General features: G+C 37.6%; 1 protein-coding gene across 1 annotated transcript; it reads right to left on the bottom strand.

Annotated features, from left to right (window-relative positions):
- Nucleotides 1-299: 299 nt before the first annotated feature.
- Nucleotides 300-27,702, bottom strand: NPHP3 (nephrocystin 3). The gene is made up of 27 exons (XM_051789087.1): nt 27,166-27,702; nt 26,402-26,527; nt 25,027-25,177; nt 22,917-23,069; nt 21,495-21,628; nt 21,086-21,246; nt 19,058-19,205; nt 18,440-18,514; nt 17,712-17,891; nt 16,194-16,297; nt 15,418-15,532; nt 14,276-14,419; nt 13,638-13,735; nt 13,056-13,158; nt 12,380-12,462; nt 11,214-11,352; nt 10,243-10,407; nt 9,672-9,769; nt 8,788-8,910; nt 8,251-8,440; nt 7,867-8,108; nt 7,394-7,469; nt 6,126-6,253; nt 5,058-5,298; nt 3,600-3,725; nt 2,895-3,010; nt 300-2,723 (listed from the first exon to the last, which is right to left on the bottom strand). The coding sequence occupies exons 1-27, from the start codon at nt 27,514-27,516 to the stop codon at nt 2,543-2,545; spliced, it is 3,951 nt and encodes a 1,316-aa protein (XP_051645047.1). The 5' UTR covers nt 27,517-27,702; the 3' UTR covers nt 300-2,542.

The following is a 27,702-nucleotide window of genomic DNA, read 5'->3' as shown; positions in this document are numbered from 1 at the left end:
AAGTCTGTGTTAGCTTCATCCAAGTGTCATTTTAAGCTTTACTTACATTTCTGTGTGACTTCACCTTTTTGTTGGGAACAGTAACAGTGAGGCACACACCTGGCTCTGGAGATCCTGAGGCAAATGGCTGAACTCATTTCTACAACAGCTCAGCTCATCTGGAGCCTTAACTGTTTGGCTGACATGACTGCTATCACATGATTGACAGCTTTACAAGAGGCAACTTCACATACACTTTTATGAGCAAATTAATATACTTTTGTATGTCCAATTACAGAGTAAACAAAATGGTTCTCATGTTACTTTCAGACTTTCAACTTGTATATACACAAAAAATTTGAAATAATCAGAAAATACATTAAGATGATTGTATGTGCCAATGGTTAAGTTATTTAAAAATAAACAGCATCAAAAAAACCAAATTTTAAGAATTCTTTTTTTAATTAAAAAGACATTTACAAGTATAATCTACTCCAACTGTAAAATATAATAGAAAATTTATTACTTCTTTTGTTACGAACTAACAAATGAAAGCACATTGCCATGGTTAAGTCCAGCTTTATTTGGCAGTCTTATAAAAGAAGTTTTCAGTTTTTACAGTGTTGCATGAATGTTGATGAATAAAATCTTGATATTCTGACTGTGTAATTAAATCTCCCTTGAAGCTGGTGACCCTCAGTTTTGAGGAGGAATTATCCTACACAGAATTATTACCTGGCATACATCATATATATAAATTACTTTTCCTTACTGTCCATGAGGTGCAACTACAGGGACAGCTGTCTTGTGAGCACACAGTGGCTACAGCTGACACGCGGCCATAGGATTCTTAGTCCTACGTGATCCTGCTTTACTTTCTGTAGTCAAGTCTAATGTAACACTGAAGATCTAGAAAGTTGCTTCTTATTTAAATCAGAAACATTAAGGAAAATTATTCAGGAGAGCAAGATGCATCATTTTACATGTTAAAATCAGAACAGAGGTGATAGACCAGATATCTGGTAATTCTTTAGAGAAGGGATTTACCAGATCTGGGAACAGCAGGCAACAGAAACACACACAAACTAAGTAGGTTGAGGGTTTTTGGTTGGTGTTTGTTTTCCCTTTTGCCCCTCGCCTTAGTTGGTAACAATCCTGCAAAGAAACTTTCCCATTTTCAAAACTCTTCAAGGTGGCTGGAATACAGTGGTCAAATTCCTGCTTTGATTAAAAACCCACTTTCTGAATAAGAGGAAAATATCCAGAGAGCTATTAGGAAGTGCCAACTCTTGTTGCTGTATCATAATATCTTCAAGAGCTATTTTTGATTTTTTTTTTCAAACTAAATCTTTATCTTAAAAATCAAATTTGAGCTGTATATTTGTGCTGTCAGTTTCATATACTGTTTCTTTTGCCAAGTTAGAGCCTTATTAAAATATTAAATTCCTCCTAACTAGAATAAGGGCTGAAATGAGTTATATTTAATTCTGCTCCAAAAGAGGGAAAACACAGGGTGCAAGGTAAGTACCCCTTGGAGCTGAAGACCATTTGCATTTTTCAAACTGGATCAAATAAGTCTTTACATTAGTTGCCTCTGAAACATTATAGTGAGGTTTCAATTAATTTTCCACTTATATTCATTTTTTAATAAAAAGTATGCATTTAAATTGATTCATGGATTTGTGCACTGTATGAGAACAGAATTCAAACTGATTCTTCCACAAAACTACGGTGTTAAGAAATACAAGAGGCAGGTAGATTGGTTTATCATCTCTTTATCTGATGGCAAACTATTTTGAATCACTAGGTTTTCCCAGCAAATACATTGTTGTATTTTAAGGGATTCAGTGAGATTAAATAGTGAAAGTATCACTAAAGGTTTAACAACAGGGAATTGGGTCATAATCATTCCAATTCCTCAATGGAAATATTTTTACTGAACAGAGTGGAATCTGACAACAGCTTTAACTGTAGATGATGATATGTTTAGATACGTTAGCTTCCCAAGGAAAACAATTAATTTTGCACAAGTCCCTTGAATGCAAGTTTGCTTAAAGCTGAAATAACCCTGCAGGCAAAACTTTTGGTGGAACTGTATTTTCAAAAATTTTTCAAAATTACCATCTCTTCAGAAACAACTTGAAAGGCTTCTGAAAAGGGAGAAAGGATTGGTGAAGCAAAAATACACAAATCCTCTAAGCCATGCTATTACAGCACAGAAATAAGAACTACCCCATAGAGTTTATACAAGGGGTTCAGCTTAACTTGTTATAATCCTGGCACTTAGGCTAAGAGGTATCAAGTCCATGTTCTTGGTATTACCTATAACTTGAGCTAGCAACTAATATGTGCACCTATATACAATGAAAGCAGCTCACTTCGTACCATACAGTCTGCAAAGTTGGAGGATTTCAAGCTGAAACGTTTGTTTCCCTGTCATTCGTGAAGACAGGTGTCAGTACCAAAATAGTATGTAATCCTTGGAAAAATGGATTTGTCTTGCAAATTTTCTGTCTGCTTTAAAATACCAATAGAGACTGCATTTTCTTGGAGCAGGTTCTTATCACCTTTGTCCGTGTTCCAGGAAAATATTTGGTGATAATGCACTTTTTAAGCTGAATGTGTCTCCACTCGATGAGTGTCGAGAAGTTGCTTTACCGCCTATCAACAAAGTCTCTGCTTCTTTTATTTCCATAGCTCTCTTGTAAAGTTCAGCTGCCTTCTCAAAGTCTCCCCTTTCATAGCTTTGGAAAAGAGTAAAACACAGTTGAAAAAAAAGTCTCTCAAATCATTTAAATTGAAATACACACCATAGAGTACTTAAGGCTCTCTACTTCCCTAGCAAGTACACAAGCCCAGGATGTTTTGTTTCATGCAGTAATTTGCTTTTATAGGGTTGAAGCGTATAATCTTACCTTAGCACTGCCAAGTTTTTCAGTGTTTCCCCTACGCGAGGATGCATGTGGCCAAAGCTGTCTTCATAAATCTTTAATGCACGTTCATAAAGAGGCAAAGCTTCAATCTGCTTTTTCTTTGGGTAGTAGAAAGTTTTTTTTGTTACAGATGTGTATTACATTTGCTTTTCTTTTTTTGCCAACATAGTATCAAAGCATTCTAGATGCAATGTCATGCATATTTAACCAGCAAGGTGTTTTGAGTTCTCAATACTATTGACACATGCAGATGATCATTGAGATTGTCAAAGCAATTGGCTTGCACTTGCAAATGCAATTCCCACTAATTCTAATTAGGGTTTGGACTTCCCGTGCAGTTCTGAAAATCTCAGTCCTGAAAGATTTACCAGATGCTCTTTGATTTTACCTAAGGCAGCTTTAATCCCTGTTTAAAAATCAGATATCCAGATTGCAGAAATCCAGGAAACAAGAAAACAAACTCCCTCCTATTGATGCTAAGGAATTCGACAAGTGGATTGCATCTCCATTGAATCTCATATTAGTTGCAGGCTAGAAAGCCTGCAGCCTTCTCAGGTTTTTAGTTATGCAAGTCTTATAAGGAATTTCCCTTTTAAACGCAATCAAGTTTCTTTGGTTTCATTTAGGTACAAATCATAAAAAAGTCTAGGACAGGAAAGATAAACATGTTAGGCATGAAAAACTTACCATCTGGCAATAAAGCACAGCCAGATTTACCAGTGCAGTTGCTACACTAGGGTGTTTTGGGCCAAATGACTTCTGTCGAATTTCAACTGCTAGCTCATACAAAGGAACAGCCTTGTCAAGTTTTCCCTAGAAATAACAGGGAAAAAAATTATTCATTTCTCTTGTATCAAGATAGTAACAGTAAAACCTATTTTAAACAAAAGCCCTGGAGAAGATGTAACTGTTTCTAGAATAAGGGGTTAACTTTGGTTAATTAATAGTTATATTTTGCACAGATTGTTTATCATGAATATTTATTATGACCTAATTTTCCAAAATACTGAGCATATTCAACTCCCAGTTAACATGCTTCTTATCTATGTCTATTTCTTCCTTTCTTAATTTAATTTTTCCCCACAAGTGTCTCATTGAAGAAGCACAAATTAAAATCCAGTGGAGAAAATTATTTTGATTAAAGTACAACTGAAAATTCTTTTTAAGAGCTTTCTCAAACTGGCAAAGAGGTTTTTGATGCAAATATTGAGTGTTTTCACAGCTTCTAGCAGCATGAAATTTAGAAGCTGAAGCGAGCAGAGAATATGTGACCCCAAACCATTTAATGCACAGAATAGCAGGTAATAATTATTTAGCAAAAACACAGGCACATTTGATCCAAGGGATTATCTTCAAGGTTTTTTTTCTCTTTGAAGAACAGTAAAATAATAAAATGTTTGTCATCCACTGAACTTGATCTTGGTTCAAGAGTTGGAAATTGTATATCACTACTACACTGATAATATCAAATAGTTAGAACAACCATCTACAAACACAAATATTCATAAAACATTTTAAAATTATGAAATGCAGTTTGTACTGCATTAACACGTGTTATTCCCCACAGTGCATTTTACAGGGGAGTAACCCTCATCTTTCACTAGGTCAACATAAGCTAAAGATGGCTCAGCCAGACAGTTTATCTGTAAAGTAGCATCTCCCTCATAAGCCTTCAAGTTACCCTCAATTGGACTGTAATGTTCAAGGTCATTGTGTAAAAAGAACTATTTGTATGCCCTTAAACATGATTTTTCCATTAGGGCATAATTGACCAAACTCTTGTATGTGGATGTCACACAGCAGACAGTGGAGAACTCAAATACAGCTAGGAAGAGCTTCCCTCACTTGCAGCTAAAACATTCACTACACTAAACCAGAAATTCTTCATGGTGAATACTGAGCATGCAGGACACTGAGGACATTAATCAGAAATAGCTTTTCTTTAAATAAGGTGTGTTTTGAAAGTGCTACTGGGCTCTTTGGAAGCATACTGAGGCCATTTTACTACATATTTTATGCATGTATTTAGAACACCAATAGCTGACAGAATTCCCATGCTCCACTCTTTTTGGATTGAAGACAGCAACAATGGAAGGCATTACAGTTCATTCACACACTAAGAAAAGGTAACAGGCTTGTGCTCACCATCTTTTTGTACAGCACCGCCAGGTGTTTCACAGTGTAAGCCAAGGAGGGATGATCTGGAGCCAATGCTCTCCTCCTGATGTCCAAAGCTTTCTCATAGAGTTCCTCAGCCTTGTCATAGTGCTTCTTCTCATTGTACAAGGCTGCCAGATTGTTCAAAGACTGTGCACAGTCTGGATGGTCGGATCCCAGGACTCTCTCTCTCATTTCCAAGGAGCGCTTCAGGAAAAGCTCCGCTGTCCTACAGAACATATTTGTTCAGCAATATTTTAACATTATTGTAATATCTCTACAGGCTGAAGTTTGAAACAGAACAAACTCAGGCTTGGAAGCTTCACAGGTGCTGCCAGCTGGTAATGGACTTTCCTCGAAATAAGCAAATGCCAAATCAGCAGTTCTTTTATGCAGTGTGGAACTATACATCCTGCTAGGATGGATGTAGACAGAGAGATAGTTAATGTATTTCTGTGCAAACATGGATCCCCCCATTAAGGACTGAAAAGCCCATCTAACAGATTATATGCCCCCATAGCTATTCTCTTCTTTAATTCAACCTCCATCTTCAAAACATTCTTCAGACTTCTGGGCAACTCCTCATAGTAATCAAGTACTTCCATGGATAAAGCAATTGTGACATATGAGGTAAAGGTTTAGGACACATGACACATTTCTCAAGTAACTTTAAAGACTGTAAAACATGTTAAAGCGCTCAACAGACAGCTTTCATGCCAATGGGGGAGAGATTGGAATGGATTTTATATATGTCACGAGCTAGATTCTCACAGCAGAATCTGCGAGAACTGTCAAAGTAGAAAAGACTGCGAAATGCTACCAACTCTACCAAAGGGCATATTTTATCTCACTGCAGTTGTGTATTACTATTCCATTACAGGATTACAGCAGCTCCTCTGCCAAAACAATGGTTGATTGATTCCCCCATAAGACTGACAGCATCCATTATAACTAGGCAGTTCCTCATCCTGACATTTAATGCTAGTTCTCCATGCTTTGTCTCCATTTAGACCTCTGAGACTACTCAGTGGAGGTGTCACAATTACTACAACTTACTCAAGATTATTCTGCAGGTAGTAGAGGACTCCAAGCTCATTAAGGGTTCGAGCATTATCTGGTGTATCCTTGCCCAATGTGAGCTCTTCCAGTTGCAGGGCTCTTTGACGCAGGAGAGCAAAGCCACACTACGCAAGAACAAAGCAATGTAAGCCAATCACCATTACTTTTAAAGTTTAATAACACTCAAGACAGAAAATCAAAAGAAGCACAATAATCCTACTTAGGTTCTTTTTTCGAGCTACATGGCACATGCTTATTTATAATGTAACTAAAATGTGAAAGTTTGGTGAAAATTCCTAGGCAATTCAAGTTACTGTGCTGTCACATGAACCGTTTTCCCTGCATCAAACATGCTAATTTGCACAAACTTCACAGCTCAAACAACCAATTCAGACCAAATTCTTAGGTTTATAAGCTCGAAACTTCAAATCAATATAATCTCCAACACCAAACACCATATACAAATGCTTTTACAGTATTACTCAAGGCATCACATGGATCTTTGTAAAATGGGCTGCCAAGTTAATGCTTACATGCAAAATGAATCACAAGTAAAAAGTGTGGCCGTTGTTACGCACTCTGCCTATTTTTGATCTTTGCAGTCTTAATAAAAATATTTGTGCAGCAGAACTCATTACAGAAATGGACCAAATCTTTATGAACCAAATTCATTTGTATTTAAGCACTGTGGAAATAGCAACATTTTTATGGTTTTTTACTACTTTCATTAGAGCTACAACTAGAACTCCGGAGTTATTAGCTGAACTCTTACAGTACAGGCATTACATGACAAACCCTTAGCTCAAGAATGACAAGAGGAACCCTGGAGCTGGAAAACAACACAGAAACAAAAAACAGATAAAAACTCAGTATGTTACCTAATATCATTACTGGGATTTTCCATTGCAGTAAGCACTGTATTCACTGGTAGGATAAATGCCTCAGCTATTCTGGAGAACACCTTTTTCCCTTGCCACTTTGACAGACAATGGTATCAGCAGTAATTCTTGCACCCCTGAAACATATATATCCACTTCTTTCTTTTCCATCTCTCTCAACTCTATTCCAGTCGTACTGATACATCTCCACTTCCAGCAGAGTTGAAAGGGCAGTTACCAAAGCTGCTGCTAAGCTACTTCACTACCTATGCCCACAATTATCAAAAGCCCTCGAGCTTTGTCAGCTCTGCAGACAAATTTTATCATCTCTTTAGCAGAGTCGCAACATGCCCTGCACTTCTTTTTAAATATCACACATTTCCTTACCAAACTGCCTTTCTGCCTTGCTGCTTTTTGGCGTATTTTGAAGGACTTTTTCCTCAGTTGCTCAGCTTGTTCATATCTGAAAATAGTTATTTGTAGTGTTAGAAGGATGTCAAATGTAGCATCAATGAGTATGCTGGAAAGCTTCTAAGTTACCTGAGGGTACAGATTTGAGAATTTAGGAATCTTGAACACAATCACACTTTTTGTCACAGATAAAAACACCCAAACTGCCAAGGGCCAGACAATACTACTCCTTTATCTCTACAAGTTTTTTGTTAAACTAAACACAAAAGCAGGCCCCTCCTAGGTGGCCTGCTACAAGAATAGAGAGGGGATGCTCATGTTTGCATTAGAACACATTAACTCAAAAAAAAAACCAAAGAGAAGTTCTGGCTTCAGGAAGAAAATATTTCCTGTTACTTTTCTTGTACTATCTCCACATAAAAGAAAAACAGCAGTGTATTTAAGCTTACTTGTTCTGCTTTTGGTACAAGGTCGCAAGTGCATCAAGTTCACGGGCTACCCGAGGGTGTTCAGCTCCATATGCATTTTCAGAGATTTCCAATGCCTGTTTATACAACTGCTCAGCATTTCCAAACTTCTTCCACTGAACATACACTCCTGCTAGCTGGTGAAGTGACTGTGCCACCCTTGGGTGGTCTGGATCCAGCGCAGTCTCTCGAATCTCCAGAGACCGCTGCAGAGGAGCTACAGCCTGTAACAACCAAGTTCAGAGTATGATGGCAGCAGGCAGCATCATATATGCTACAATAATTTATCAACTGCAATAGAAAGTACACACTGAGCTCTGCTTAATTTGCCTTTTTGCTGTTACAACAATCTCTAAACGTACTTACCTGACTGAGAAGACCTAGGTCCTTAAGAAACCGTCCCAGGGTCTCATAAAGATCAGCCAGGCAGATCATACTTTCCTCTCCCTCACAGTTTTTTTCATATTCTTTCAGAGAGTCAAAATACTCAGCTGCCATAGAGCTCTTATCTTTCCCAACCAGCTGCCAGTAACTCAGCAATTCTGCAAAATGTCCCCTGTTTTAACAAGGAAATAAGAATCTCATCTTATCTTTGATAACCCTCTATTCAGACTGACACTAGCTTCGAAAAAAAAGGGCCATATACACAAACATTGTCTTTAAGCTACAGCATCTACAGAGACAATTCATGGAGACTAATGCTATTCACCAGCAATATTATCCCTTTACCAACTCCCAGGTGTAACAATAGAAAAAATAGATTATTTACATGAAAACAGCATTTAGCACTTCAGCCTCTGTTACTTAAGTACTTTTAATCTGCATCTGTCACTTTTTGATTTATACTGACAAAAAATTACTTTGAAATGTTTATAATCCCCAAAGCAGTGGCTACCTTTGTACCTTTTGTAAAGGTTTTGGGATACAAAGAGATTCAAAAGACACTTGTGTAGCTTTTGCTTATCACTCTGCTGTTGGAAGAGCCAGGGAAGTTCATCTGCACTTCTCCAAGTCACCCGGTCTCGACTATTGAAAGAATAACAAATTAAAATTAAAACCCCAAGAGGCCTAAAAGAACTTGTCAATTTGACATGAAAACTAGGCAAGCATACAATTGCCATACATGAATGTCTAAACAGACAGATTACTATAAGACCTAGGTACTCCATTTTCTTACATATTCATTTTAATTTCACCTCAGAAGGCATTGGAACCCCCAGGCACTCCACAGGAAGCTGCTTCTCCATCCCATATGGGCTATTGGGTGCCTGCCAGCAGGACTGCAGCCCTCCAGCAGCCCAGTGCCCCTTTGTGCCCCCTCTGTCTCCCATGCTGTGGCTCTCTTGGCTTTCTACTACCCAACAGTGGATGCTCAGAGGAGCAGTAAGCAGCAGCCCACAGCTGGGACACACTAACTCAAGATGTAAATGCAAAGCAGTTTGCAAGCTGGACATGAACTTCAAGTTCCAAGCAACCTCAAATTTCCTAGCATTCACTGGGAGTTAAAAATCCACATGGGGTCAGGTACATAATAACTGATGCGGTATAAATTCATGCCCTATGTTTTCACCTGATAACTCTATCATTATCATAGCCCATTCCCCTTCACAGTCCTCATTCTATTCCAAGATTAAAAAGTAACATATCAATAAAACTTCTAAACTGACAACTAGGGTTTTACAGAGTTATTTTGCCATAACAATTTATTAAACTCAGCCAAAGAAGGAATATGAAGAAAAAAAATATCTATGAGGCAATTTAGCACTTCTTGAGGAATTCTGACCTACCTTAACTGCATGGTGAAATACTCCACTAGTTTTTGTCTATAGGCAGAAATAACATTTTCACCTTCTTCCATATACTCTAGTTTCACCATCTCCCAAGCCTGAAAGTAAGGATAATTAAAAAAAAGGGAATGCATTTAATTTGCTTAAGTGCCGATGATACACAGAGTGTTATGCAAGATGAAACACATTTTATTTTATAGAATGAAAATCTCTCAATGACACAGGCACTGCAAACAGATTGTATTATACTAGACCAAAGCTCTGGTTATTTAGGCAATATTCCCTTCTCTTATTCTTCTTGGTTTTTTTTTGTGGAACCAGTTTTTTCTAGGACACAAAGAGTTAATAACTAATAGATCAGAAATTTATGAAGATCTGAAAGATCAGATTTTCAACAATATTGGTATCACAGCTCTAGTTGTTTTCAATGTGATTCTAAATCAAATCAGATGTTAAGGAGAATGGATGAGCAAACATCAAGGCCTACCTAGTTAACAACAGAACTTATCTAAAAACAGAGGTTGGCATTGGCGGGGGGTGAGGAGTTTCACTTGCACATGTTCAGAATTACCTGGAGGTGTTGGAACTTCAGCAAACCACAGCCATATGTCAGCAAACACATTTTGTGCAGGCTGTGAAGGAGTGAGGCTAAGACTGCAGAAGTCAGCTCAGGATAAAGCTCCATCAGCTCTGACTCACTCATGCCGTTGTGGCTGACACCAATGACACACAGTATCTACAGAGAGCAGAAATCACATTTTATGGTTAGCAATATTTGCTGCAGAGCTTAGTTACACTGAAATGTCAAGAAAAATACAGTTTATTGCTGTGATAACTTGCCAAAGGAAAAAATATCCTGCCTACACAAGCCCTTTCCCTCTTCTCTTCTCAAAGAAGAGACCTCAGTGCTAATGGATCAATATTCTAATAGATGAAGCATCAAATAGGACACTAGGATAAACAAATGGCTCCTTAGATTTTCCTCTAAAACACTGGGGAAAAATAACTTATCATGAGGAACTTCCATCTAAGTAAAATATGATGAAGGTTGTTATGCTGCTATTACCAAAGAAGTAGCAATTATTGAGTATCTTGTCTTAATAAGAAAAAATGTTTCACACAAGAGGGAAATTCTGTAAAGGTAGGAAGAGAAGTCAAAAATGTAATAAGCAGCGCCCTGTATCCACAAGATACTATGTTTTGACTGCATTTACTATGTTCAATGTAGTTAATCACCAGATCAGGGTAGTGATCAGCAAGGAAGTGCTAACTCTGTATCACATCATACTGAAAAAACTCTGCTTTATTTTGTGAGACAACAGCTCAGTCTATACTTAACACAAAGCAGTCATATGTTCTATAGTTATGGAACAGAAATAATTAGATTAATGAAATTGTCCCTTCTATGCTAATAATACACACTAATCTCTGAATCATACATATGAACCAATATAAACTTACATTTACTTTTAAGTTAAGAAAAACTCTTTATAGGAAAGACTATATATTACCTGTAGAAATAGTGGTGCATTCTCTGCTTACCTCTCTCAAAAGACCTTTCTCTTTTTCACTCTGCAATGATTCTTGAATTGATCTCAGAACAAGCCTGTACAGTGACACTGTGTCTTGACATTGGCAACACTGTTGAAGGATTTCATCAATATTTCCTGTATTTCCAACACTGAGCAGGAGGACAAAAAGGGCGAGGTTTAGCATATTAAATTTGGCTGAGTAAGCTGGAATTGAAACTACTGAAGAGCTCTATCTCTGGATTCTTACTGGGTTCAAAAGGTGCACAGCACCTGATGAGATTAAACACAGAAGAGGTGAGTTTCAGAACCCACTTTCTGTCATATTGTCTGATTTTTCTAAATAGCCGCAACATTTTATTGTACAAAAAAGTAAATTGCAGTGTTCTTTCCTCCAGCAGGAGTATAAAATAAGAACATCAGGTTGGATAAAGATAAAAACCATACGCTGCTGTTTCATTTAATGCATTTACAAAGTATGTTTTCAGGAGCAATTAAGCCTTCTAGAACATAAAACAGAAACAAAAATAATGAAAATCAGTCACCCGGAGTAAATTATCAATTAGTGTATCATCTTCTGGGAGTCTCTTAACTAAAAATGCATCTTTCTCAACAAGATGAAGTCTAGGTTAATAATAAGCCAATGCACTTATTAAGTATTCTCTTGCACAAGAGGGAAGATTAATTTTCTCCACAGCAGGAATTATAAGGCTAAGTATCATATGCAGGATGTTAAACTAAACAGTTGTTGAACTTCCTTTTAGCCTTAAAAATCTATGAGGCAAGCTATCTGGTACATCAACAAACACAGCACACCTGAATTTAACTGTTTAACAAAACAATATCAACACTCTCCAAACACCTTTAAAAAGCACTGGAGCAACTGACATACCCAGGAAGAAGAACAACATTAAAAAAAATATATAAAGAGAAGAGCTGAAAAAAGATACAACTATTTGGATTCACTTATTATCAAAATGGTGACTGTATACTCTCTGATTTCTCTTCCTGTTGCATTCGCAGTCAGTGAACGGCGAAAACTTTGCACACTTCTCCACTGTGTTTCCTTAACAAGATTCATTCCAGGTTAAATGAAAGTATTTCAAAAGGCTAACAAACCCACTTAAAGTCTTCTAATCTAGTGATGAGCATAATAAGTTCCAGAACATCTCAACTTACCAAGCAATGGTTTTGCCCAAGAGAGTGACATACAAAGCATTGCAAGTCGTGGCAGAACGACAGTGTCTCTCAAGCTTCTTCTCCTACAACATTTTAAATAAAATCTGTGAACCGATGAAATTCATCAAACAAATAAAACATTCACTGTCTGACAAGGAAATAAAAGTTCTAGATATTCTTCTATCTGTAACATCTGAATGCTAAGACATGGTAACTACTGCACAAAATACTGCATATTTTTCTAGCTATAGGAGCATATGAGTGAAAGTTTCCTTTTGAATTTAAGATGAAGAGTAAGGATCTAATATTATATCCCAACATGAGGCTTATCTTACAGAATCAGTCTCCATGACAAAGGTAAAATACTGTTTTCCCCATTCAGCCAATCACTGCTACATTATTATGCAATAATAATTAAAAATAACTAAACCTTCTAGTATGCTAAAATAAAATAACACATTTACAGCAACATGTGCAACTGCACTGTTTATGTGTTAAAAATTTCTGCTGCTCCATATGCGTTTCAGTGCTAGGAGCCATTGCTATCTTGAGCAATAGTATTTAGTTTGCTAAATATAATACTTTCTCTTGGCAGCTGGGCTTATGTCATTTTTCCATGTTTTCATTAAAAGTTATAGCAAAGTAAGGTACTTTGGAAAAACTACAACAGACATACCTGCTCTTTAGTCAATTTAACATTTGCAGAGCTACATTCTGCATTAATGAGAGATTTAACATCTTTGAAATTCAGTGGATCAAGATGAAGAGTGGGCCATAACCTTTGGTAAGAGAGAACAAAGTCATATTCGAACCTTATTAAATAGCACACAAAAGGAAAAAAAAAGGCATCACAGCTCTAGAGCTTTTTAAAGATTTATATCAAAGCAGTAATTGAAGCTGTTCCCTGCTACTATGAAATTCTAGTTCTCTCAAGTCAAATTTCCACTTTTAACCTTATCCTGAATCTACATCCTGGTACTGTGGTTCTTGATGCGCATCTGACTGCATTTAATATCATCTTTCATACAGTCGTGTGGATAGATCCATCACAGTAAAGCAGAAATCTGATTGTCCAACAGCTAAAATCTGTCATTGTGACTACAATAGAGAAGGTCTCATTTGTCTCACAGGTTGCAAAATCATACCCTATTAAATCTCCACATCTTGAAAAATCTGTCTGCTCTTCAATGAGTAACTGTAATTTAAAATAATAATTCTAACCCAGGCTACTTTGAAACATCTCAGACATATAACATACCTCCAAGCCTGTGGACACGTTTCTACATTCACTGACACAATCACTCTCACGTTCACTGGCAGTGGATCTATCAACCACTTCATATCCTTCTCGGCTTGCTTAAAAACAAATTGCGGTTGCTTAATATAAAGATTGTTCAAAACAATGCCAGAAGTTAATACATTTCATTAACTGCCCAACTCAATGCAAGGAGTCTTAAATTCTCCAGTGTCCTTAAAAATTATTCATGGTCTAGTTCTTGAGACGGTACTAAATGATCCAATTCTAAGTATCAGTACAACTATATACTACATAAAGCAGATAGAATACTATTGCTGAAATGTTCACCTCCTAAAAACAAGGCTATTTACAAGCCCCATAAGTCAGCTCACAGCCTTGAATCTTTCGATAAGTAATGTAACCAAACTGCTCAAAAATTAAAGTGTTAAGATAAATTTAGAAGAAAAAAACCCAAACAACCCAACATAAAATTTATCTACAAAAATAACTCCACTGCACTTTTTACAAAACTATTTTCTATATGTTCTCTTTAGAGCAAAACAAACACTAATATTTCTGTTACATAGCTATGGCTGAACCTATTACAGTAGTCAAGGTTTCCTTTAGATGGACAAATGGCAAATACTTTGAAGACATACCTGTATTTGGTCAATAGAATCAATAATTATAATAATGCTGCCATGATGGCGTGCAGAAAGTTTTTCCAGCCAACGGGGAAATTCTTCCAGAAGTTTAGCTGGATCAAAAGTCAGAGGTGACACTAACCAAGAGTGTTGCATAAGCTGCAGAATTATAAACAGATACAAGAAATTCTACCTTAAAAATCATGTAGGATAGTTGAAAGAAGTCCTAAGAGGAGAAAAAACAACAAGAACAAACAAACAAAAAACCCCATCTGATTTTGGGGCAATTTCTCTAGTCAAGTTCACATACAAATCATTCCTTTCAGTATATGCAGAACAAAGAATATTTATTCAACTCAGCATGTAAATTCTAGAGAGACTACCTGAGTTTACACAATGGACAAGAAATTTGGAGACTTAAAAGACTTAAAGTTGTACAGGTTAAATAGGCAAACTTCTAAAATACATGAGAAAATTGCAAAGATAGCACAACTGATCTCATTTTTCTAAAGGTTTTAGTCCTGTAAGGTCCTTAGTGCCACCCTGTGATGGAAAAAGAAAGCTTAGACCCTGGCATAAAAAGACTCCTCACTTATTCCCCACGTATTTAGTATACAACTAAAAATAAATTAACATAGGAGAGAGACTAGTCTAGGAAAAATATGGTGCCAACTGGTCCAATACAGCCTCAGGTTCCTAAACACATAGACAGAAGAGGTACCACCTGCCTCTCCCATTGGCCAGATGGCAAGGAATTTTGGAAGGAGCTTATATGGCTTTATAAGTCACCAATATAGGTCACTGGAAAGGAAACTGCTGATGTCAATCTATTATGAATATCCCAGAGATGCTATTTAATTTATCTATATTCAGTGTATGGGATCAGATTCCCCCCATTTTATAACGCCTTACATTTCATAGACTCACAGAACAGTTTGGATTGGAAGGGAACTTTAAAGATCACCTAGTCCAAAACCCTTCAACAAGCAGGGACATCTTCAATTAGATCAGGTTGCTCAGAGCCCTGTCCAATCTGAGTTCGAATGCTTTTCTATTACATTTGTATTACTTTTCACTGATGTAGAAAAATCTGTAGAAAATTTTATTTTGGCACTTTCCAAAGCAAGAAGCGATGCAGGGTATGTAACACATCATACCTTCAAAGTAAGGCGTTTAATTATCAATGCAGATTCTGAACTAGTAGACATGGGCCTCCCAACAAAGTGATAAAGAATTAACGTGTTTGGTGAATGCTTCTGTTGTAATTGAATCCTAATGACAGAAGAGAAGGAAAAAAACAGACTCAACAGAGTGTAATTTTGCAAATATATCCCAAACAAAAACCATCAGTTTTGCCAAAGGAGATACAGTATCTTAGCTAGAGGTGTTCCATGTTTATCTTACAAAATAGGATAGATATTTCCTGAGCTATAATTAAATTTTTAATATCAGATTCCATTTTTGCTCTCCCTGGTACCAACAGCAATTAACAAATGCCCTTCCTTGCACTGGATAGTAACTTTTAAGATGCAATGACATCATCGATTTATTTTCATGCCAGCAAATTTTGTCATAGCTTACAAGTGACCACAAAATACATTTCTATGGTAAATTATTTGGATTTTTCCTTTATTTCGGTTAAAAAGACTCCAGAGAACTCCTCCTGTGTATCAGAAAAGGGCAACATTATTGAGCTACCAAAACCACATAGCAATGCTGTGCAAAGACAGTTGTAAGGTGTTGCAGCTGGAGTCAGGTAGATGTTAAAGGCAGTCCAGATGGAATTTGCTACTCAAATATCACAAATCTTTCCAGGATGTTTCAGTAACTACAGTGCATTGTAAATGCCCTGGTTTTACCTCTAATTAGACTGATACAATATTTGAAATGTAATGCTTTTTTCTTAAATTTCATTCATATAAAAAAAAATTACCATTTTGACAGAAGGAGAGATTTCCCAGAGCCTGGTCCTCCTGATACAAGCAATGGTGGAATTGGTGCTGGTGCTGCTACTAGGTCATTTAGACGTTCAAAATACTATAAAAAAGAAACAATCATTATAAATATTCCACTGTTTAAGGCAGAAATACAGTATCTGGGATTGTGAACCATGTAGACTCAAAATGCATGTACTGATTCATTAAGGTAAAGGAATAACTACTGAAATGCAATACAAATGAAATACAAATGGAGAAAATATTCTCAGGAAATGCTTACACCACAAAATTTACTACCATTTTTTTTAAAAGTGTAAAATAAATAAAATAAATAAATCTCATTTAAAATGGAACCTTCAGTGCTAATAAACGGGGTTAGTGTTACTATAGTAAAGCAACAGGGTACAATGTTTGTTCAGGCTTCCCTGCCCCCTGTTTCCCCAAACTACTCCACTGCACTGGATATGATTGCCAGGACAAAGCCTTCAAAGTTGGCATCTGCCATAAATGATATTTTGAGACACTAAGCACACAAAAGAAGGCCTTCCTTCACCACTCACTTGGACTCACTTGGATGTCCAAGAATGTTGTAGCAGGTGACGAAAAAAACCCAAACCACACCCATCATCTGCTTGGGAGAAATATTTTGTCTTCAAAATTGAGGCCTAGATTGGTATTTCTTCCTTAATGTTCTAATATTTTATTGCTCTAGAATGTAGTAAAGATGGTACAGTCCTCCAAACCATCACCAGTATAAGAGTAGTGAAGTAAAAGAACATATTATGTTAGTAAATAGGGGCACTAAGAATTTAAATACAATAATACAGAAACTGCGAGCTTATGTTACATTATAACATCAAGGAAGGTTGCCCAAATAAGCTGTTGCATCACATTCTGTGACAACGTTAATGTTTATCTTCCTACATTCATTATACCTTCCCTGTTCCTGACACTCACAACTTGAAATGTTTTAAAAACTTGATTTCCAGTAATGAGTAAGTACCGAGCTATTCAGCAGCCTTCTATTTTAAAGTTTCCTGTGTTCTTCTTACATGGCTGCAAGATGAGATGAAATCTTTTCATAAGTCATCTCCTAAAAATCTAAATCCAGGTGTCAAGATAGAGATGGGATTTTCTTGGAGAAAAAGAAAATAAAAGAAGAGAAAAAAATAAAAAAAAAAGAAGAAAGACATTCAGCCTTTTCTTTTCACAAGCAAAGTCCTGAAGTCTAGGAGGACAAAGTGCCTTTGGCACACCATTATAGCACTTTTCCCCAGTGCAGGAACAACAACTACTTCTTCATCAGTGCCATTCAACAACACACAAACTGGCATCTCTCCCAGAAAAGAAATGTGCCATCTATATAAGAAATAGGGTTTCCTCTAGCATAAGGAGTAATAGCCTCAAGGATGCTTTCAGACACAGATTCTTCTACAGAAGTACATCCTGCCTAGCAAGGGATGGAAATGAATGATAACTTTTTCTTCATGAATATACCTTTCCAATGTACTTACTTTTTCAAATCCCAGTTCACATGTTGAATTAGAGGCCTGCTGAAAAGCTTCCATCTGCTCTTGTTCATCATGTGCATCCCACAACACATCACCAAAAACTTCTTCTTCAGGAGCAGTGGAGTCTTCCTTGTTACCTAAATCCTTGCCTTCTAGTTCTGTCATTTCACACCCCAATATATCCTAAGTAAAAAGAAAATTACATGGAGAAAACTACAATTACAATTCTTAACAGTGCAGGCATTTTTGCTGTTAGTCTCAGTATGAGTGCAACTCTGCTAACACCAAGATGCTCATTTCCTTTTAGGGTAGAAGAGAACATAAATAAATAAGCAATTAGATTAAACCAAGTTAACTCAATGCACAGGTCTCAAGACATTGATTTTAGTCATCTCATAGAGGGAGCAACTTACCACAAGGAAGAATAAGGACAGAATGGACTATGCAGTCTTTCCTTATTCTATGATGTGGACAAAGAGAAAATAAAAGCTAATTTAGGCCATGAATAGATCCCTTTCCCCTGGTGTTTCTTCTTCTGTCCATAAAACCACTGCTCAGTTTGGGGTTTTATTTTCCACTTGCACATTTCTTTGCTTGCCAGATATTAATGATAAAATACAAAAAGATACTTTGAATTACATCTAAGTAGTATATAGTAATCACACTGACTTAATTTAAGATCACAAATCAGAGTAGGAACAGAAAAAGCTAAAATGCATCATATACTCTACCTGTTTAATTATTTTTTCCACACAACTATAGATTTCATATGCTCCTTCCTCCACACCTCCAACATGGTCAATAATCTGAAAAAGTAAATGGCAAAGCATGATGCAAATCTGAATCCAGTTGAGAACAGTATTTAGCACTTCATACAAAAACATTCTGGAACACATTTAAATTCCATTCTGTTGCCTTCCTTATGCAAGATTCATTTTGCCTACGATCTTTAAAGTTGGGCATCTAGTTTCAACTGTTGTCAACAGTTCTCCCTGTAGAGGAAAAAAAATGGCAACTGATCTATTTTCAGACAGGAGGAATCTCTCTGGAGGTACACGTCTTTCTCTTCAGTGGCTGCAGAGGCACTCAGATAAATAACTCTGCCATTTGAGTGCCTAAACACAGGTAAGAAATTCTATCCTTATAACATAGATTTTTTTTTTTTTAGTGAAAAAAGAAGTTGCTTTTTTTCTCCTCTGCTAATGAAAATTTTGTAACATTCATAAATTACAGCTTCATCGATCTGCTTACATTAGAGCACCCAGAGTAATGAGCGTAATGCCATTTTCTCCTAAAATCTGGGCCTACTAGCACTCAATGTTGTTTAAAACAATTTTTAAATGCCATACCTTTGCTTTGTTCACGTAAGAAATTTGCTCAATTAACTGTTGCACCGAGACTGAACTGACTCTGTCATCCTCCTTTCTGTGGTAAATTAACCGGGGTTTTTCTTCTGGATTTCTCAAGAAGGCTTCTTCACAGTCCTCCAACAAACAACTAGATTGGAAATCAGCATTCTTGTGCTATATTACACTGCTGTAGTAAACAGTTCAATCAACACAAGCTCCAAAGATGGGTTTCACTACAAAATCTATTTACAGCAAAAGGCAAGCAAATACTTCAAAAGAGAATTTAAGAAAAACTCTGAAGCAAGGAAAAGCTAAGGGAAAATTTATGCTACTTGTACCAAAACCATTAAAACCATTTATTCATTTTTATGATTATTGATTTGTAAATTAAAAGCTGATATTCCTGTCATACCAATTTGCAGAGTGAAAGGTAATTGCGTTGTATGGAAAGAATATGGTTTCATATCTGATTAATGAGCATCCTATACATGCTCTGTCATCAGTTTTCTGAAGGCTCTGTTGTATTCCTTGATCTTTATAGGAAAAGTCCTTTAGTATTTTTCAGGTACAGGACAGTCTTTCAATTTACAGCAGTTAAAGAGGAGAACTACACATGTCCAAACTCAAAAGCATTTTGTATTTGAATATGTGAATAAAATCCATACATATCATTCCCATTCCTGTTCCACAGAAGGAACTATATGACTTAGGGTTGCTGACAATAGCAAATGGGATCTCTCAAATATTTAGTTCCATATACAAGCACTACAATTTTCATCAGTTTCTCTAGGAGAAATTCTCTAAATTAATACTATTGGCAGGAACAATCTTTCACTTGTTTTCTTTTTCCTTGCTTATTTTGTCCTTAAACACTTGTGCCCCACATACATAAAACTGGGTTATTTGGCAACAGCAACCCCTCAGAGCCAACATATCCTCAGCAGCTGACATTGCCTTCCTAAGAGTATAAATGTATGGCAGCTCTAGTCCAATTCCTCTATAAAACAAATCATCATCATCCATGGCACCTGGTTGTTTCCTAAAGCACTCTATTGTTGTAAATCTTAGCTACTAGGGTCTTAAACTAGCCTTTAATTCTCTGTGGACCAATTTTTTTATTTACAGAAACAGGTGGTCTAGTTAACACAAGAGCTCTAATAACACAACAGTATTTGAAATCCCTAGAGTTCAAAATCTACCTCTAAAATTAAATTTAATGCATACTGGTATCTTCAGATTTTTGCATTCACACAGATGTTTTGGAATGATCACTCTGTGATTCTTAATATTATCTTTTCTAATCTTTTGTTTTCTCTTCTTCAGCAAAAGGACACCCCTCTCTCCCGCACACCTTAAAACTATGCTCCACCCAAAATTCTCAAATGGATAACAAATACTTCTAACACAATACTGAAAGTATCCCTAGGTTGGTGTTTTTCATTTAGTAAATCATGTTTCTTCTTCTAGAAGGTTAGGAAATTACTCACTGAGCAAACAGAACACATTGCATCACTATTTGTCATAAAACATCATGACTTCAGTAAATCAAACTGTCAAAAGCTAGCATAAGGTAACAAACAGGAGTGCCACGAAATTAATCCAAGAGACAGCCAAAAGCAGAAACTAATATGTGATAGAATAAATCCAAAATACTACAGACAGGTGTAAGGCTAGATAAGCAAATGAAAACCACTGAGGATATTTGCACCAGCCATCTTGAATTCCTAAGACACAGTTGTATGGACAACAGAGAGCTGCTCTTGGAAAGCAAAACATTTCTGTATTATGAAGACATCTTTCAAGCTGTATTTTAAGAGAATCTGTAGCTATAAGAAAAAGGAAATGCTACAAAGCTGATACATCCTTTCAAGTGTCTGCACTAGCAAACCTAAAGTTTGAAGGAGTATCACTTTGAAGATATTAGCTTAGGAAATGTACTGAGCAAAACATCATATGCATTTTAATAAGCTATGTGCTCTGCATAAATTACCAGTTTCCATTTGTTTTACCAGTCTGGAAAATCCTCACCTTGGCAAAGTTAAATGCAGGAGCAAAATGACTAATGAACTTTTTTCAATTTCCCATTTTCTTACATCCTGAAGAGGCCTTTCATTTTCTGATGAAAAATTAACAACTTGAAAGAAGTACCCCATTGTTTCACAGACTCTTTGAAGTTTTGGAGAGTAGTTCTGTAAGCAAATTTGAATAACAGTGCTTTATTATTAAACGTGCATAGTACTAAAGACCTACTAACCAAATCTGTTTCTTTTCTCTAGGTAGTTTCTCCCCCTGAAGTCCTTGAAAATATTTCACTGCTTTTTTTGAAATCAGACTACATCTACTAAAACTTTTAAGAAATATTAGACCAATTTCTGAATCAATATCACATTGGAAACAAAACAGCATAAAAGTGAGCATTAGTTTGTGAGGTACTTACTCTAATTAGGATGTTCATTTCTGGTTGAGTCTCATCAGTACTAATAATATAACATCTTACTGTGTTACTCCACAGAGAATGGGAAAACAGAGGAGTGACCTGTAATAAACTGGCAACAGCAGCATCCCAATCATCTGTCAATGAAAAAAAAACCAAAATGAAGTCTAGAGATCTTCACATCTCATTGCACTGCATAAAACACAAGTCATCACCTGTTAATATTAAGAATAATACATCTTATCTAAAATAGTAGTAACATTTCAGTCAATTATTTAAACTTTATAAATTTTAATTTAGAGAACCCATATAATCCGATAATGTCATACAATTTGATAATGTGGCAATACAAGAATGTTAAGTATATTTATATTATCATTACAATATTTCCTTTAAAAAGAATTGATGACATGTTTCCACAAAATCAAACTGATAGTTGTAAAGTAAGTAATAACATGCAGGAGTAATAAATTCACTCATAACCATTTTTTTTCCTCCAGATCTACATGCATTTCAATTACACCATGCAAATAAATGACAGCAAAAAACTATGGGAACTTTCTTTTCTAGAGAAAAAGTCCATTGCTTTCTATAGCAGTATATGTTTATTCCCAATAGAAGCAATGACTTTTAAAACCTTCTTCATTTTGTGGCTGGTCATTCTTTCAAGATAGGAATAGGTTCTCCTTTCAGTACCACAAGGTACTGACCATCACAGGGCAGACCCTCCCCTCCCACTTTGCAGGCACAGACTTCTGAATCACAGCCTGAAGGACTGAAGAAAAAAGGGAGAAACTGCCAGTGAAGTCAGCTATATGCAGGAGAGGTTCCAGAGCCAGGACAACAGTGAAGGAAACCAAAGTACCAGAAGCCAATTTACAAGAGACATTTGGGAAAGTTCGAAAGCAACAATTATTGACAAGAAAGTATCTAGCACTGATCTACATAACAAAACATACATCCTGGTCTTGCAATTAGATTTCCATAAATGGCCCCCTAGGCAGAGTCAAACCCCATGGAAATCCAATGAAAAAAACAATAAAAATGTCACGTTAATACTCAGAAAATACAGAATCTGAATACAAACAGAAAATAGAACACCAGCAGATACTGAAAGAAAGGTCACCATCTTCCATCGCCAATTTAAGCAACAAAATAGTACTTGGTTTACTCACAACAAAGCACCAGTCACTGATGTTTGCTAAAATCACTGCTGCACATGCCATAATCACCACATATATTAAACTTAGTGCATACAGCTACATTTCCTTTTATTTTTACAAAGAAGAATTCCAAACAACCCTTTAGTCAAATTACCCAAGAACAGACACAAAAGCAGCTAAGAAAGAACAGAATTACTTAAGAATGGATAGAAAAATTACACAGGCAACTATAATCCCAGCAAAACAAACTACCATTACTTACCTCTGTTTATATTTGCAAATGGTCCCTCGACATCTATGGAGCTATGAGCAAATTCAGGCCCTCTGAAAGACTGCTGAAGTTGCATCATACTACCCATGGATGGCTCACTTCCCAACGCTCCTCCATTCCAGTATTCAGATTGTGCCCCAGTAGCTAAAAATTAGAAAACAAAAAAAACTCTCTTCATTGCCACTAAACAAGGTAAATTATCAGTCCTTAATACTCCAGCTGAAACTTACAGCCACATGCCACTGACCAATTTTTCTCTCCTTCAGCAGACTTGCTCACACCTTTATGTGCTGTAGTTCTAAATGGGTGCTTGTTCAAAGGTAATGCAAATCCATGATGTTAAGGATGAGGTTATTTGCTAATATTTGCTATTACACAGATTGCTCACATCTGTTAGTTCAAATACTGACTTGCATTACAAATCAGGAAAACAGTTCACAGTATTGCTACAGTCATTTGTGCCCACCACAGAACTAACAACTTTTGTTCAGGAATTGCTCCAGCACTGAAAAAGCATAGAGGGGCTGTAGGTCAGGATTGAAATCTGGGCTGTTTGAGACAGCTTTGACAGCATCTCTTCATAATATGTTTGGATTACACTTCTGCCCACCAATACACAACATTCAAGACACTAAATAAACCTTCCATGGAGAAAATCAGGAAACTGAAAAAGACTTAGAATGAGGTAAGAATGGAAGTATGAATTGAAAAGTTAATTTAATACAAAAGGAGAAAGAAAAAATATATAAAGGAAAACTACTTTCTATACCACTAAAGTTCATCAAATCACAGAATCACAGAATGGGTTACGTTGGAAGGGACCTTAAAGATCACCTCGTTCCAACCCCCCTTTCACCTTTCACCAGGTTGCTCAATACCAGACCCAGTCTGTCCTTGAAAACTTCCAGGGATTGGACATCCACAGCTTCTTTGGGCAACCTGTTCCAGTGCTTCACCAACCTTACAGTAGACAATTTCTTCCTAATATCTAATCTAAACCTACTCTCTTTCAGTTTGATGCCTTTCTACCTTGTCCTGTCACTAGATGCTCTTGTAAATAGTCTCTCTCCATTTCTCTTGGAGGCTCACTTCAGGTACTGGAAGGCTGCCATTAGGTCACCTCAAAGCCTGCTCTTCTTCAGGCTCAACAAACCCTCTGATCACCTTGGCAGCCCCCTCTAGACTTGCTCCAACAGGTCCATGTCTTCCCTGTTCTGGAGATCCCAGAGTTGGATGCAGCACTCCAGGTGGGGTCTCACCAGAGTGAACAGAGGAGCAGAATCACCCCCCTCAACCTGCTGCCACACTGCTTTTGATGCAGCCCGAGATACTGCACAGTTACTATGCAAAAAAAAAATCACCGTATTTTGAAACATTTCCACTTCTAAATACTCCTGCCAAGATGTGATGGTTGACATATCTCAATAAGCAAAACAAAGGTTAAGCAACAGCATTTGCACACAGCTTTTCCTCAGTAACCCCTTATAGTGCAAGAATTAATGGTCATCCTGAGGAGTTTTAAGTCTGCTATAATTACTGCTCTATTTTGAATCAGATACAAAGTCAGTGGACTGATCACGCACCCATCTGAACACTTCCCATGATATCAAATACTTCATACAGCATAAACAAGATTTTGTATACACTTCATCTTTGTAAATATCTAACTCTGCTACTCTGAGAAGTGCAGCAGCTGAGACTGGTTTATGTCATCATCCAAAGTGTCTAAGATTGCCTCTAGTTTCAGGTGTGATTTTTGGATCCTTTAGAGCATGATCTCTCAGATCTAGGATCAGAAAACTCAGAAAAGACTAGAAAACTCAGAATTGTTCATGGAACAATTTTCAAAAAACATTCAAGTCACTGTGTCTAGACAGTACTTGGTCTTCATCGTCTATTCATGTGTAAGACTAGAAATGTGGGGTTCTCACAATCTAAAACAAGTTTGCAAAGTCCATTGCTTTTATCTCTTAAACCACTTTAAGCTGCTTTTCATCTGGATTAATAAAACTCTTTTTCACAAGAACATAAATATCTGTCTTGTGCTTTACTGAGACTTCAGTCATGTTCCAACATAAAATATTGGGGATAAAATTCTCACCTGTAACATCTGTACAATTATCATCAGAATCAGACTCTTCAGGATCAAACACTTGGATTCCTTGGGCCTGGAGTCTCTGGAGTTTTGCTTCTAGCTCTCGTTTGGCCCTCAGTAAGTCCTGAATTTCATTTTCTTTAGTTTCTCTAAAAATCTACGAGCAGGTAATAATTAAAAAAATTTAAAATTCAGTATCAGTTCCTGAACTCATGTTATCTACTTTCAATTGGAAAAATAAGCTTCTAGCATTCATTTAGCAGGCAAAAGCATGAAAATGTGAACACAAAGCCATCAGTAGTCCATAAATGAGCAGGAAAACATAGTTTAAAATTATTTATTTTTAAAATGTTACCATTTTAAACCTTAGCATACCATTCTGAAAGTTAGAAGCCTGCACTAGTATGTTCATTAAAAATGGCAAATAACTCTCTTCACTTTTTAAAGTTTATTGTCTTCTGAAATCACTACATGTAATATTTTTTTCAAAGGTTCCCTTTTATTCTTCTATGTAATTTTTTTACAATCACATATAATCTTGTATTTCCTTATTATTGTTGCAGAAATTTAAATTTCCTATGATAGAAAGTGATCAAGCATCTCCAGATGTCCTGTTTGTAAAATATTACTGTCATCTGGGGAAAAAAACACAAACCTAGATTTAAATTTAAAAAAATGAAATATTTCTCAAGTTTCGTTTTGTTAAGTAAGGTCAAAACCAATCCTCTTTTTATATATCTGCCAAACATTAACACCAGTTACAATTAAGGATAAGAAGAATCCTGAAAACAGTACAGAACAAGGACCTGTTTTGGGTGGTAGAAGTGTCATCTGCAGCAAAGGAACAGCAGAAGTATCGGCCCTTTCAAGTCATTCCTCCAGAAAGTGCAAATTGTCTTTAACTGGCTATCATATTTTGGCAGTCAAAAGAGATGCACCAGTACACATTTTTCTTTAATTTAAGCTAGAGGTGTTAAACCTTACAATGCAATATATAAAATTTATTCAGAAACAATGGAACTCTGTGTTTATACATTCTTTCAGCACATGTCAGTTTGCAGCCCATGTTTTCTTGTCACTCTCAAAAATTAATATACTCCCATGTTCGAATAACATAGGAATTTAGTTTAATGTGCCTCACCGCATATTCTTCTTTTAACATTTAAAAATTTATTTTCTTTTTTTTTTCCTCATAGTTTCACAGAGAGGTTTTGCCAGGATTACCTTAACGGAAATAGGCTATGACACTTCAAGGTTTTTTTAAGAAGGAGAGGTCTTCATGAAAGATATTGGAGAAGCATTCAGGGAACATGAACAAGTGACATCCATCTTTTTTTTTTTTTTTGGTCATTTCCCCACAAAAAGAAAAGTCAAGCCATACCTTGAATTGCCTTTTGACCTTGTCTCGATCGTGTTCAAAGGTAGCAGCTCTCTCCATTGCTTGGTATTTAGCTTCTAAGGCACTTTCTTTCTCCCTAAGTATTTTCTGGTAAGTTTTCTGAAGTGCCTGAAAACATTTAATATAGCATTTTTTTCTGAGTTTTATCACCGATAAAAGGGGTTAGATTACTTTTCAGGTCTGTCTACAATGTTATCCCAGCACCCTACATCTCTCCTTACTGCAGGGCAGAGAGAATCACAGAATCACAGAATATTCTGAGTTGGAAAGGACCCACAAGGATCCCACAAGAATCGAGTCCATCTCCTGGCCCTGCACAGGTCACCGCAAGGATCGCACCACGCGCCTGAGAGCATCGTCCAAACGCTTCTTGAACTCTTGTCAGGCTTGGTACTATGACTACTTCCCTGGGCAGCCTGTTCCACTACCCAACCACTCTCTGGGGGAAGAGTCTTTTCCTAATATCCAACCTAAACCTCCCCTGACACAACTTCAGGCCATTCCCACGGGTTCTATCACTGGTCACCACAGCGACCGCACGGCGCGGTCCCCATTCCCAGACGCACACCTTGAAGGCATCCCTATGGCTCACCAGGATAGCACCGGGGCACGCACCATTCCCTCAGTACCTTGCCTTCCCTCGCACCCGCCGCCTCCCTGACAGCTTTCCCAGGGAAGCGGGACTAGTCCTTCGCAGCCCCAGCTTTGCTGCTCAGTCCCCTCACCCGAGGGGCAGCGGGCGCTACCTGTAGCTCGGCGCGCAGCCGCTTATTCTCCCTGTCCAGCTTGGCCTCCTTCTTCACCATGGAGGCCACCTCGTTGTTCTTGCTGACGCGGAAGATCTCGTACTCCTTCCTCAGGCGCTCGTACTCGGCCACGCACTCCAGCTCCTGCACCGAGGCCGTGGACTTGAAGCTGGCGCCGATGAGCCCGCCGGGCCGGGAGCCGCCAACGCGCCGCAGGGACCCGCGGAGCAGCCGCGCCTTGGGCTTCACCTCCACCGGGATCTCGCAGGCCTCGCCGCCGCCGCCGTACGTGTCCTCGATCACCTCCCCGACCACGCCCGCCGGGCTCACCAGGGACGACGCCGTCCCCATGGCCCCGCTCCCGCCGCCGGGCGCGGCTCTAACCCCGGGCCATGCGGCCGGAGCCTCCGGCGGGACCTGGCGGCGGGGACGTGCCCGGGGCGGAGCGTTGCCGGCTGCGGGACATGGTCCGCTCCATGCGCCGGCCGGACGGGGAAGGGAGAGCGGGAGGAAGCGGCCCCGCGGGCCGCCTCTCTC

Source organism: Manacus candei, unplaced genomic scaffold (assembly GCF_025592945.1).
Source record: "Manacus candei isolate 608988 ecotype Guabito, Panama unplaced genomic scaffold, ASM2559294v1 h1tg000026l, whole genome shotgun sequence".
In the NCBI taxonomy this organism is placed as follows: Eukaryota; Metazoa; Chordata; class Aves; order Passeriformes; family Pipridae; genus Manacus; species Manacus candei.
Note: the sequence above shows the minus strand (reverse complement) of the source record. Positions and strands in the feature narration are given on the sequence as shown.